The 15,072-nt window shown below is 42.8% G+C and overlaps 1 protein-coding gene across 8 annotated transcripts in view; it reads left to right on the top strand.

Annotated features, from left to right (window-relative positions):
• Window positions 1-7,182, top strand: part of LOC137522827 (synaptotagmin-1-like) — a 304,083-nt gene extending 296,901 nt beyond the window's left edge. For all 8 annotated transcript variants that reach the window (XM_068242935.1, XM_068242939.1, XM_068242938.1 and 5 more), the window contains one exon: window positions 6,342-7,182. In XM_068242935.1, coding sequence (XP_068099036.1) covers window positions 6,342-6,551 — 210 coding nt within the window. In that variant the 3' untranslated portion in view covers window positions 6,552-7,182. The remainder of the gene's footprint in view (window positions 1-6,341) is intronic.
• Window positions 7,183-15,072: the final 7,890 nt, after the last annotated feature.

Raw genomic sequence — 15,072 nt, 5'->3', positions numbered from 1 at the left:
TACATTTCTTTCATTTTTATTGTTTAAAGAAAACCGGTATCGATAAAAAGTTCCCCTAGGGGGTACTCACCTCGGTAGAGGGAAGCCTCCGGATCCTATTGAGGCTTCCCCTGTCCTCCTGTGTCCCACAGTGGTCTCTCTCTGGCCCTCTGAATGGCAGGGATGTAAATATTTACCTTCCCGCTCCAGCGCAGGCGCAGTATTGGCTCTCCGCTCAGAGATAGGCGGAAATAGCCGATCGCTGTCGGGCCACAGTACTGCGCAGGCGCAAGTCTCCTGCGCCTGCATATTAGAGCGGACCCGACGGAGATCGGCTATTTCCGCTTATCTCCGTGCTGAGAGCTGCAACAGCGCCACCCGCTGGAGCCAGGAAAGGTAAATAAATGTAGCTTGTCAGGCTTGTCCAGCCTGGATTGCCAGAGACTTCGGGGGAGCCAGTGCTGGATTGCCTGCAGCTACAGTGGAGGGGGAAGCCTCATTGGGACCCTGAGGCTTCCCCCTACCGAGGTGAGTACCCCCAGGGGAACTTTTGTTTGTTACAGCTAAGTTAGGCTAGGACCAGCCCAGTTTAAAGCAAACCTGAAGCAAAAAAAAACTAAACAAAACAAACTTATGATATAATCAATTGTATGTGTTGTACAGATAGTGAATAGAACATTTGTAGCAAAGAAAAGAGTCTCATATTTTTATTTTAAGTAATAAAGCTTTTTTCTTTTATAACATTGCATGTTTTTAAGCTATAAAACAAAGCAGTAATAACCATTTGGACTTTCCTGCAGTAAAACCTTATCTCAAGCTGTCTCCTACTGTTTCTTGGCTGTTGAAGTGCTTCAGAAAACAGGACTGTATTTGGTCAGAGAGCTCGGAGAAGTTCTTTTGCATAAATAACAACTACAGTTTTTTTTAACTCTTCCTGTACTGCAAAAAAATATGAGACTCTTTTCTATGCTACAAATGTTCTATTTCTTAGCTGTGCTACACAAACAATTCATTATCTCATAAGCGTATTTTCGCTTCAGGTTTGCTTTAAAGAGACACTGAAGCGAGAAAAAAAATTATGATATAATGAATTGGTTGTGTAGTACGGATAATTACTAGAACATTAGTAGCAAAGAAAATATTCTCATATTTTTATTTTCAATTATATAGTGTTTTTTATAACATGGCATCATTCTCTAATATTTTCAGTTTACACACTACTCAGCATTCTAAATGATTTTACAGAGCAGCCCAGTAAACTATTGACCTGTCCTCTGCTGAAGAAAAAATATTACAGTGACTGACAGTTGAGATAACAAGCTTTAAAAGACAGAACTCTCTGCGACTTTGAAAGTCGTGGAGCTCAATGGCTTTTTTGCATAGATAACAACTGGAGTTTCTTTACAATATTAATAATAAACAATATTAGACTTATGTCTCTGCTCCTAATGTTTTATTTCTTAGCTGTACTACACATACAAATCATTATATCATTTTTTTTTCACTTCAGTGTCTCTTTAAGCTTCTAGTAATTTTATCTCATTTTATATAAAAGAAATGTTCTTTCTTAGCATTTGATAATGTATTTGTTTTTAGCTTTAATAGTAAGCATTTCAAGAAACCTTTTTTTAATGACAAACTCTTCTAGGTAATGTTTTTTAAGAAGAAATGTTGCCTCACCGCTAACAAGTCTCTATAGTCTCATAAACACGCCAGATAAAAGTAATTGAAAGCGAACGATCCACACCCGGTCAGACAGTTGTTTGTTGAAAAATGTCCCAGGGTCATAAAAAGATTATTATTATTTTGTATTTATATAGTGCAGACATCCGCAGCGCTGTACAGAGTATATTATCTTGTCATCTAACTGTCCTTCAGAGGGGCTCACAATCTAATCCCTACCATAGTCATATGTCTATGTACTGTATTTATCCTGTAGTGTATGTATCACAGTGTATGGCCAATTTAGGAGGAAGCCAATTAACTTATGTGCATTTTTTGGGATGCGAGAGGAAAGTGGAGTACCCAGAGTTCCAGCAATGGGGTCTCTCTTCAGCTACGCCTCCAGTATCCCATCTCCATGGCTATAGTGGTGTCATTCTTCTAGCAGGTCACATGATGAGAGATGCCACTGGAGCCACAGAGAGGGGATGCTGTATGCACGGCTAAAGAGAGATGTCATTGCTGGAATACTGAGAGGTGAGTAGCTTCTCGACTATGCTGGGAGGAAAGGAGGCACATCTGCTACATGAAGGGGGATGGGAGGGGGGTGGACTGCCTAATACTGGGGCATCTGCCTAATACTGGAGGCATCTGCTACCTATACTGGGAGGGCTACTTAGAGAACCCGAGGTGGGTTCTAAGAATCCAATTAGCACACAGAGGCTGGGTCGGCATATAATACCCAGCCTCTGTTGCTATACTGCTGCCCCCCCTGCGCTCTGCTGTGCCCCCATAAATCAATTGCCATGCTGGCAACATGCAGCGTGTCGCCAGCCGGCTGTTTGCATCTGAAGTGTCAGACTCTGCCGCTCCCCCGCCTCCAATATCGCCGCTTCCTGCCTGCGTCCCTTCCCTCCAATCAGCGAGGAGGGAAGGGACGCAGGCGGGAAGCGGCGCTATGGAGGAGGCGGTGGAGCGGCAGAGACTGACACTTCAGAGGTAAACAGCCGGCTGGTGACACGCTGCATGTTGCCAGCACGGCATTGGATTTATGGAGGCATAGCAGAGCGCAGGGGGGAGACTTGGGCAAACGGTATAGCAGCAGAGGCTGGGTATTATATGCAGAACCAGCCTCTGTGTGCTAATTGGATTCTTAGAACCCACCTCGGGTTCTCTTTAATACTGGAGGCACATCAGGCTACTTATACTGGGGGGGGACATCTGCTACCTATGCTGGGAGAGTACATTTTTCATAGTCAATATGTGTCTGATTATAAAGTGTACCTGTAACCTGTTAAAGATAAAAAAAAATACAAACTTACATCACTAGGGGGAGGAAGCCTCTGGAAGTTTGTTATCTTCCCTGCTTCCCCTCCCACATTCCTGCTCCTTGCTCATTGGCTGAGGGCAGTTCAGCGTGACATTAAGCTGTGAAGAAAAATTGATAAATCGCCTCACTCCTCTGCAGAAGCTGCTGAAACCCCATCTATGTTCTGCTCACGTGTTTATAAAGCAAACTAGATATGACAGTGTAGTTCCTATTACAGACCTCAGGGGGGAGGAGGGCAAGCAATGCATAAACCAGTTCAGGCAAAGCAGAAAAAAAAGTAAGGGAGGAAATTACATCAGGATTGGCTTTAGTTAGAGGCAGTAAAGATTGAAAATGCCTGGAACAGTTTTCTCTGTGTAATGTGCTGTTTTTTTTTTCCTGTGAAAGGATATGGCTGACCCTCATGCTGTAAAATTACAGGTGTACTTTAAATGAAATAGAAAAAAAAACAAAAACTTAAAAACAAGCTAACTATTTATATTACTAAATAATTAAATACAACAAAAATTAAAGGATACCCGAACTGACCTGCGACATGATGAGATAAACATGTGTATGTACAGTGCCTAGCACACAAATAACTATGCGGTGTTCCTTTTTTTCTTTCTCTGCCTGAAAGAGTTAAATATCAGGTATTTAAGTGGCTGACTCAGTCCTGACTCAGACAGGAAGTGACCCTCACTAATAAGAAATTCCAACAATAAAACACTTTCCTAGCAGAAAATGGCTTCTGAGAGCAAGAAAGAGATAAAAAGGGGAAAATCTTATCAGTGAGGATCACACTGTAGTCACTTCCTGTCTTAGTCAGGAGTCAGCCATTTACATACCTGATATTTAACTCTTTCAGGCAGAGAAAGAAAAAAAAGGAACACAGCATAGTTATTTGTGTGCTAGGCACTGTACATACCCATGTCTATCTCATCATGTCACATGTCACTTCGGGTATCCTTTAAAGGGATACTGTAGGGGGGTCAGGGTAAAATGAATTGAACTTACCCAGGGCTTCTAACGGTCCCCCGCAGACATCCTGTGTTGGCGCAGCCACTCACCGATGCTCCGGCCCAGCCTCCGGTTCACTTCTGGAATTTCAGACTTTAAAGTCTGAAAACCACTGCGCCTGCGTTGCCGTGTCCTCGATCCCGCTGATGTCATCAAGAGCGCACAGCGCAGGCCCAGTATGGTCTGTGTCTGCACAGTACACTCCTGGTGACATCAGCGGGAGCGAGGACACGGGCGTGCAGGCGCAGTGGTTTTCTGACTTTAAAGTCAGAAATTCCAGAAGTGAACTGGAAGCGGGGCCGAGGCATCGGTGAGTGGCTGCGCCAACACAGGATGTCTGCGGGGGACCATTAGAAGCCTCGGGTAAGTTCAGCTCATTTTCCCCCGACCCCCCCTACAGTATTCCTTTAGAGAAAAAGAGAACACTATGCATTTGCATTAAAGTGACACTGAAGCAAAAAAAAACAACAACTTATGATATAAATAATTCTATGTGTAGTACGGTTAATTAATATTACATTAGTAGCAAAGAAAAGAAAGAGTCTCATATTTTTATTTTTTAGTTATATAGCTTTTTTTTTAATAACATTGCATCATTCTCTAATATATGCAGTTTACACATTACACTCAGCATTTTAAATCACAGAGAAGAGCTAATGAACTTTTCAACTTTCCTCTGCAGGAAAACCATAAACAAACAATGAGAGGCATTTGAGATAAGAGCTTCAAAAGACAGTGCTGTCCACAACTTTTTTGGGTTATGGAGCTCAGAGAAGCTCTTTTGCATAGATAACTGAAGTTTCTTAACGCTTTCTGTACTGTAAAACAATATCTGTGCTGCTAATGTTTTATTTCTTAGCTGTACTACACATACAAATCATTATCTCATAAGTTTATTTTCACTTCAGATTCCCTTTAAAGCAGTAGAATTACAGCCTACAGGAAATAAGTTGGCTTCCGGCTGCAGCTATTGAGCTTCACTAATGCAGCTCTGGCATTCTGGCACAGATCTCCAGCCTCTGCTAAGTGACAAGGATGACATCTTCATCACTATCATCAGTCAGAATGTGGATGGGAGGATGGCAGGAAACCGCTGGTGATGATTCACAGTCTCTCCTCTCCCCAGTGACAGCTGCAGCACAAGCCTGACACAGGAGAGAGAAGGATGCTATCCAATCTCAGGGGTCAGTGGTTAGAAGGAGGCTCCCTTTAGCCGATAACAATGTAGATCTTCATCACTGTAGGAATCTTCAAAAATATTACATCCAAATGTCTTTAAGAGACAATTGGAGTATGTGAAGACCTCTGTAATAACTCCGCATATACTGCAGAAATGCCCAGCTACTTATTCAGCTAGATACTGGCGCAGAAATGCCTTGTGTGACCTGCAGGTAATAAAATGATCTCTTCTTTATCTGTGGTCATACATTGGGGGTAAGTAGTTCTGTTCTGGCCTTTCCACAGATTGTAAACCTTTTATTCCTCATGTAATGCCTCCTTACTAGTCTGTTATTATTTAGTATTTATATAGCGCTGACATCTTCCGCATCGCTTTACACAGTATATAGTCCTGTCGCTGGGGACTTCTGCAGTGTATGTGGAGGTATTACCAAGAGGATCCTGGGGAAGCGTGGAACTTTACCAAGCATGGAAGGGGGGATGGCTGGGCTCCAAAACTTCCATGCAGATTCTTATGACAGCAGTGTCCCCCATACTCTGTATTAACTGTACACATCTTCCCTACAGGACGTTCTCAGGAAGTTAAGGTTTCTGGATACACTTCTATGAAGTTTGTTAATAAAAAAACTGCATAAGGCTCTGTCTTTATTACACTTCTGCAGACCTTTTATTCAATAATGTCACTTGCCTGTGTAGTAAAGAAAAGAATTTAATGACAGCGAGTGTTTTAAAGTGAGCCTGAACTCTTGCGTAGGAAACAAGGAAAACAGAGAGAATTGCACTGTGTGTTTTTTAGAGAGAAGAGCCTGCCTAATCCCCTCATCTGTAAGTAATCACAAGTATAAGTTGAGCTCTCAGCTGTGTCAGCACAGACATTCGGCAGACACAGCTAATGTGTAAACACAGGATGTTAACCCTATGTCTGGTTCAATGGAAACAGGAAGTAGACACACTGCAGATTTATTGCAGTTCTGTAAACTGTAACAAAGAATTTTTTTTCTTTAAAGATCATTATACTGTTGCTTATCTTTTAGAGCAGAGAGGAAGTTCTGAGTTCAGATCCGCTTTAAGGTATATGTGTTCCAATAATTGCACAGCTTCTTTTCTGAATGGATGAATTTCAGGTAGTATAATTTGCATCACCGTTGCCATGTTGGATTTATTTCAATGTTCTTCAATTATATGTTGGCAGAAAGTGCAAGTGGTCCTCACAGTACTCGATTACGACAAGCTGGGCAAAAACGAAGCTATTGGAAAGATCTTTGTGGGTTGCAATGCTACAGGGACTGAGCTACGTCATTGGTCTGATATGTTAGCCAATCCTAGAAGGCCAATTGCTCAGTGGCACACTCTACAGCCAGAAGAGGAAGTGGATGCTGTCCTTGGACTGAAGACTTCATGATGTCACTTCCTCTCTGTGGGTGAATGGGAGTGTCTGTGGGCACTTGGGGGCGCTTGTGTGAGAGAGCTGCGCTCCAGGTGCCGCTGTGTGTACATACCTGTTCAAAGCTGTAGCTGTGAAATAGCTTTGAGAAACCTCCTGTTTTGTGGTTATTTGTAAATTACTAAGATATTTATATGACTTGGCCAAGAGGCAGTATCCTTTTTCAAAATATCTCAGCTGGTTTAGTACGAAAATTAAAATACTTGAACTGATAACGAAAAAACAATCTTTTCTTATGTGTTGCGGAGCATAGATGCACCAATATGGTTCCTGTGTGCGTTTTTACAGCTAAGAGTTATTTAAATGATTAAGTTGTAGATATTATATTTCTAGTTTTCACCGATATAGCATTAGAAACTTTGCCTTAAAATCTCTTAAAGGTGAAGTAAAGACTTTACTTTTAGATGAAAAACAAAAAAACAAAAACATTGGTGGAGAATGATTAGGGACATATAAGGACATCTGATGTCAGATTTATAGCAGTTTAAACAAATAGTTTGTGAAGATCCTTCACTATCACTGCCATGCAGCCAGGTTAGGAGATATGTTAGCAACTACAAAATAGAAACACGAACAGAATTGGAAATACCCCCCCCCCCCCCCCCCCAAAAAAAAAAAAACAGACGTGCTTATGAGCTGGCTTCCATGCATTCCTGATGGAGACTAATGTATTTTCAGTGGACAAGATATGATTGCATAAAATGATCAGAATACATGTGCATAGACATAGCATAGATCAGGGTGGACAGACCAGAACAGGGGTTTCAAACTCAAATACAAAGTGGGCCGAAATTGAATACTGGGAAATAGTCGTCAGCCAACTTCAATGTTTACAGGCCACTTTCCTCCCTTATAAAGTGTCTGGTGTCTAATGGCTCCCCTCCAACCCCTATACAGTTACCTGGTGTCTAGTGGTCCTCCTCCCTCCCATCTACAGTTACCTGGTTTCTAGTGGTCCTCCCTCATACAGTTCTGTGGTGTTTAGTGGCTCCCACCCTCTCCTATACAGTTACCTAGTGTTTAGTGTTTTCTCCATACCTCCCCCAAATGGCTTCCCTGGAGTTCTAGAGCTTCACCTTCCCTGGTGGTCTAGTGTGGTCCATTCGTAATGCAAAGTGGGGGAACCACATGGGGGCCAAATTTAAAGGTATGCTTAAGCCTAAAATTAAACAAAAAAATCAGTTTTACTCACCTGGGGCTTCTACCAGCCGCCTGCAGCCGTCCCATGCCCTTGCAGTCACTCACGGATCCTCCTGTCCCCCGCCGCCAGCTAGTTCAGTTTTCGGCTGACAAGTGTACTGCGCAGGCCTGGTCACGCATCTGCTTCTTCTCGTTCCCGTCCGCAAATGCATCCTGCACAGGTGCAGGATGCTATTGTGAACTGTAACGCGAAGTAGCAGACGCGTGGCCAGGCCTGTCTCCGAAAACAAAACTAGCTGGCGGCGGGAGGACGGAGGATTCGTGAGTGACTGAGGGCTCAGGATGGCTGCAGGTGGCTGGTAGATGCCTCAGGTGAGTAAAACTGATTTTTTTTCAGGCTTAAGTGGCACTTTAATGGCTCTGAAGGGCCAGATTTGACCGCCGGCCGGAGTTTGACATGTATGGACTAGAAGGTCTAGCAGAAAGGGACTGTTTGCATAATAATCACATAATAGGAAACACCACTGTGTGAGAGGAGTATGAGCAGAGGAAAAGGAATGGTGCTGACTCTACAGGTGTCCCCTGCCTTTTAAAAACTCAGTTGTGCTGGATTTATTTGGCCGTTTGCCATCTCAGATGCATAAGACAATAAATGCTGCTTGGTGTTATGTTTTACATAACCTGGGGCTTCTTCCAGCCCTAGAAGTCTATCTGGTCCAGGGCTGCCGTTTTGGTGTCCTCCAAGCCCCTCTGAAAATCTCTACATTTCTTTTCAGGGGCATCTGCACACACATCTTGATCACGTTCCGTACTTGCGCAGTTTAACTGCTTTTGGACGTTAGCAATTGAAATCTACACACTGTTTGGGACCTGTTTTCCCTGCCAGGGCGAAGATTTCAATTACTGCACTGCATGCTCCCGCTGCTACGGAATCGCACCAATCACATTGGCTCACAGTGATCACAGGGTCAGGAGCCAATGAAATTGGCTCCTGGCCGGCTCACGGAGCTCTGCTGTCATATTGACGGGAGTGGCCTTCAGTGACAGGAGAGTGGCGCGAAGGAGCCATTACATTTCCTCAGTGACCTGTAGGGGGCAGTGTAGGATTTCTTGCTCATGTAAGTCTTCATGGAAGATGTTAGGAATTTATGTGTATACATAATTCTGAGCGTGTCCACTTTAAAATACATTAATTTCTATTAGCCCAAGAAAGTAATATATCACTCATTCTTTTTTGAAAGATCATCTGTGATATAGATTGCTATTGGGTATGTGCTCTTCGCTGGCCAGTGAGCCTCTGCCACCCAAGGTACACCAGCTTCCTGCATTCTCTGCCTCCTGGTCTCCAGATTCATAATTGGTCATAGCTGGTTGGGAAGGATAACTACCTGAGTAGCATTTTAATTCTTAATAGCCAAAGAAGGATTATGATGTAATGGGGTAGCAGATGTAGTGCCCCTCGTGGTCCTTTTGTTAAAGTGAAGTGGAGAGAGGGCAGGGAAGGTGGAAGATGGGCTTTTTGACACCCGTTTGGCCCCAGGCACCTGCCTAGGTTGCGTGGTGGAGATTATGCTCTGTTATTAGCAGTGATGGAGCAGGCCAGTGTCCAGAGAGTGTGAAGATAATCTCTTCTGTTAGTGCATAAAAACGTCACATAGCGGGGGGGGGGGGGGGGGGGGGGTTCCTTCTACATCAGGGTCTGAAGGAGTCAGCTTCACCAATCAGAAAGAATTGCGTCTGTCAGCTATCATTTACTGACACTAATACAATGAGTATAAAAAGCAGGGATTAAGATAATGATTTCTACTCATGGATCAGCTTTATATCTGCCACTCACTGCCACTCTTTTCTAATGATTCAGTACTGCCTATGATAGATAGCCTGAAGGCCAAAGCGAGAGAGAAAGGATTATGCCTCTTTCTAAAGCCATCGAGGGTAACACTGCTGGGGGTGTCACTATAATATACACATTACACACATAAGAATTTTGGGAAACGTGTATTTACTTCCAGAGGACAAATTGTGACAATCAACATTCTATTTTCATTTTCTTTTACAGTTAGTGGGTCAATAGGTTTGTAGGAAAACAGAAGAATACAACGTGTTTGAAAACAGGGAACCTATCAAGTGTTGGGTGGATGGGTCCCTATCTATTTGTTGCCTTAAAGGTTTCAAACAAGGTGTTGCAAATTTTACCTTTTTCTAGCTTGGTTGACTCTTGAAACAGATGCAAGTTTTCTTTTGGCAATGCTTCAAACAGTACAGTTGATAGACTTAATAAAACACCCTATTCAGGTCTCTTGTGCTATAAGGACTGCCAACCCTACACGCTGTGCCCAAAATTGATTTGCTGCCTGGGATTTAGTAGATTACTGTTGTGCAGCTGGGTAATTTAAAGCATGACCAGGGATGGATGTCAATGTAGAAGTGCCATGGGTTAGTCAGTACATAAGTTTCTATGTCATTGGTCAGTGCCAGACCTCTAGGATGGATCGCCTCACTTCAATGTGTTTTGCCCTTTTGGTAACTAGGGATGGTCATTGTACGCAGATTTATGTAGCTTGAAAATGGACACTTATCGCGTATGGAAAAAAAAGTAGCTAGCTTGAGCCTGTGCATCCAGCCATAGTCATCATTAGTGACCTCACAGTTATGTGGACCAAGTCAGGACACAGGCACTGAGGATCATCAACACAGTTGGCCAGTAAAATAATTACCAATCACTGCATAACAAAGGAAACAATGTTTTTTTTTATAACTTTTTATTCATCAAAAAGTATGCAAAACAGTTTACCCATTGGCACGTGTTATAATTAATAGATAACTCACATGAAACATGCCCAGGGAACCCAATCTTAAGGAATACTATCGATCCCCAAGTGTTCTAAAATGACAATGTACAAATAATGTCTAAGTAGCTGTGTAAACATTTTCCTACTTTTCATGTTAAATATCAGAGGCAAAAGCTGTAATTTATTGAGGGTAGGATGTAGCTATATTGGGACAAATCAATTGCAGAAGGGGTGTCTGCTTCAATGCACAGCCAGAGTTGCATATCAGACTACAGAAAGCAAATATCAAACATATCAAACTCTGAAAGCAAAAACAGTATGAAAAGCTGTGACAATTAGTTACATTTCCTCTGCTCTCTTCAGACACTTCAGTGAGAAACAGAGCTCCCAACAGCTGCAGCTCCTGTGTCCTGTCTCTCTCTGTCACACACAGAGCTACACATAGAGTTAACTGATCAGGTGAGAGGGGAATTTCCCCTCTCCTCATGGCTCAGTCAGAGGTCAGTTTTGACGTCAGTAAACTTTGAATGTATTTTGCTAACAGTAAACAAAGAAGTTGCTACTAAAATGTATACACCAGTACTTAGCAGCACTTCCCAAATAATTCCTGTGTCAATTGAGAAAAATATGTGAATCGATAGTATTCCTTTAAGAACCACTGCTTTAAATCCTGTAGCTAGCACTAGACCTGTTTAAATCACCATGAATGCCATTGTTAAGGGAGACCTTGCTTCTGTTTCCAGAGTGAACTTGCTGGAGACATGTAAAATCTAAACGTAAAAACCCTTTCATTACAAAGATGGGCAAATCTTTAAGTGAAAAAAAAAAGATACAAATGTTTGTTCTCAGTATACTCTTGATGCAATACATGATGTCAGCTGGTATGGGAGGACACTTCCATCCCACTGTTGGGGTTTTATGTATATTATCTTGCTTCTTTTACAGTATTCTTTATTTTCTACACTGGTACATTAGCTGGTGCCGTAACAATATTGAGTAATAATACTTAAAACGAGAACAAATATTTGCAGGAGGTTTTACTTCTAATATTTTCTGTTTGGTGGTATGTAAATTGAAGATAAGAATTTCTTAGTTTAAGGTAGTGTTGCCTCTGTTTAATTATCATAGTCAGCAAGTAGGGTGAAGCCTATTTAGCAAGGCAGTAAACTGGTCAGACTCATGGGCATCCATTAGAACTCACTAGATTACCCTTAAAGGGGCACTATGGCAAAAATTATGTTGTTCCATTATCCCCACATCAGTTATTTAATATGGAGAGCATAAATTTCACCATAGACAGTGTTTTAAAAAATTGCTCCTAACACCACTCTACTCCATTACACAGCTGAGCTGCATCATTACATCAGCTCTTGTGATAGACTGCTCTCTGCTAAACTGCTAGCAGACACTACACAGCTGATTTATTATGCAGCTCACTCACTACAGAGACCTGCTGTTGCTTTTCACATGTACGGTAACTAGTTAAGTAAATAAATAAACATGCTGCTAGTTAGTTACTTGCTTAGCAGCCTGTTTATTTATTTACTTAGCTAGTTAAATGTGAAAACAGCACAGCTCTCTTTAGTGCATGAGCTGCATTATAAATCAGCTGTGTAGAGTGTCTGCTGCCAGTTTAGCAGAGAGCAGTCCATCACAAGAGCTGATGTAATAATGCAGCTCAGCTGTGTAGTGGAGTAGAGTGGTGTTAGGAGCTTTTTCTTTTACACAAGGCCTGTGGTGAAATGTATGCTGTCCTTATTAAATACCTGATGTGGGGATAATGGAACAGCATCATTTTCACCATAGAACCCCGTTAACATCACTTTTGAGTGATCAAAACTATGAAAAAGTGACTGTGGTTGCTATGCGTCAATGGCCAGATGTTCAATGCCTTATTACACTTGTTGAAGTACTTGTTTAGTAATATAATTCACAGCAGAATGTGCAAGTCTGTTTTGCAAGGTTTCTAGGATATGTTACATTGTAACAATGAGGACACACAGAATTAAAGAAATACAGGCCAGTTGTAATGTGTGATGGCTGTTACCAACTCTAATTAGGGCTAGTGTACACAGACCTCTGAGGTTGACAGTCTGACTGCAGGTCAACTGCTGATTGGCTACAGCTTTCTACTTCACCTATGAATTAATTTGAAATTGAACTCAAACTTAAAGTGAACTATAAAGGCAAATGTATGCATACACTTTATACAAAGCTCTGGGCCCGTTTTGGAATGTGAAGAAGGGTTTTTACTTCTGTTCAGATTATATTGTTGTCTGCGTCTTCACTTGGAAAATTCACCCGACTTCTTCATCCTGACACCCTGGATTCTGCTTTCAGTTGTACCCCCCCCCCCCCCCCCCCGATTCCCATCTCTATAGTGCATTTTTCACGTATTTCTATCCAGACCTCACAGGGGGGCACTGTCACCAGTCTCATGTAGATTATCCCATGCAAAACAGAAATTTCCCTTCTTAAAGAGAACTCAAGGTGGGTTTGAAAAATGCTATGAGGCTGGTTCTGCATACTACTACCAGCCTCTGTGTCCGTATAGTGCCCCCCCAGGCCCACCTTGCGCTCTGCTGTCCCCCATAAAAAACCTGCCATGCTAGTGACATGCACCTTGTCGCTAGCTGGCTGTTTACCTTAATGCTGCCAGTCACTGCCGCTCCCCCGCCTCTTCTACAGCTCTGCTCCCAGCCTGCCTCCCTTCCTTCCCTCCAATCAGCTTACGGAGGCGGGGCGGGAAGGCATTAAGGTAAACAGCCAGCTAGCGACAAGGTGCATGTCGCTAGCATGGTGTTTTTTTTATGGTGGACAGCAGACCGCAGGGGGGGGGGGGGGGCCTCGGGGTACACTATAAGGAACACAGGGGCTGGTGATAGTATGCAGAACCAGCCTCTATGTCCTAATAGCATTCTTCAAACCCACCTCGGGTTCTCTTTAAATCAGAAGGTATTCACCATTATTCAGAATGCAAATAACTTCTCTTTTAAGAAGGCAAATTTCTGTTTTCCATAGCATTTTTTAGTAAGAGGGCTTTTTGGTCCTTTTTAGCCCTTACACACTCCTAGAAGTTTTGGTTCACCATGAGCTTGCAGGGCAATCCGTAATTGTAGATTCTCCAAATAATATAATTAAAGTGAGCTTGTAGTCAAAAGTGATAGGGAGGCTGCCATACGTATTTCCAGTGGCAGGTGCCTGGTTGTCCTGTTGATCTTGTGCCTCTTAATATTTTATGACACTGACTCAGAACAAGTATGCAGATCAGGTGCTCTGACTATAGTCCGACTGTGCTGGCCACTTGCTCAGCAGAGCAGTGGATGGAATTGTTTAAAAAGAAATAAATATAGCAGCCTCCATATCCCTCCCAAGGCAGGGTCAATGTGAAATGCTCTGCACAGATGGAAAACAAAGGGCTGAGCTGGAAGCAATTCCCCAGGCATTACGTGATGAGCAGGAAGTGAAGGTAAATCCCTTCAGTGGGGCCACAGACAACTATAAAGAAAGCTGACAGTGGATCTAATCCTTTCTTACTGTAGTAAGATAAGGGTGTCCATACATTACTTGACATTGCGGGCCGATCGACCTTCCAATTCAATCATTTTATTAAATCGGAAGAGAAATAGTAACATGGCCATCTGATCAATCTTTCAATCGATTTTTGTCTGAAAATGATCAAATGGATGAATTGGGAATGGTAGAAAACCTTGGTTGCAAAGGCTCGATCAGGTGTGGGGCGGTAACGATGTTCAATAATGTGACAACCGACGGACCCCTGGCTGGTGTCCAAAGCCCCCGTGCCCGTACTCAGTGGCTTCAAGTCTCACCTCTCTGTCGTTACTACTCGTGGCCTCCTTCGGTGTCCTCTGTCACCGCAAGCACCTGCAGCCTAAGGTTGAGCTCCCGAGTCCCACGGAATTCCGATCTCTGAGTTTCCAATCAGAATTCAACTTTCATGGCGGAAATCAGTTTGTGGAAATCAGAATTCCACGGAATACCACATTACCGAGACTCCAACTTTTTAGGCCAATCACAACACTCGGAAGTATTGGGCCAGAAAGAGAATTCAGAAGTGTACCATGGAATCAGAATTCCGTAGAATACCGAGTACCAAGACTCAATTTTTTTTATTCCAAACATAAGACTAGGAAATATTAGGCCAATCAGAGAATTCAGAAGTGTATCGCGGTTGCCGACCGGAAATGCGGATTACGCATGCATTTTTGTGCTAACTTTATTGACAAAAATAGAAAAAAAAAACATTCTGCAGAAAGCGGACATTCCAATTTACTCGGAAATGAAATGCTTCTCGGATAGCGGAATTCCATCGACATTTCTGACCATCCCTACATGTGAGACTGGCGCCTGTGTGAGGTCACAACATTTGCCAAGTCTCGTGTTACCAGTACTCTCGTTGACGCCGAACACTAGAGGAGGCCAGGAGCTGCGCCCGGCAGAGAGGTGAGACTTAAAAGAACTGAGCATGGGCACGAGGAGGACACTTTAAATGGTCATGTGTGTGTGTGGCCAGGCAGTAGACTGGG

Source organism: Hyperolius riggenbachi, chromosome 6 (genome assembly GCF_040937935.1).
Source record: "Hyperolius riggenbachi isolate aHypRig1 chromosome 6, aHypRig1.pri, whole genome shotgun sequence".
Taxonomy (NCBI): Eukaryota; Metazoa; Chordata; class Amphibia; order Anura; family Hyperoliidae; genus Hyperolius; species Hyperolius riggenbachi.
This window is presented reverse-complemented; position numbering and strand designations above follow the sequence as displayed.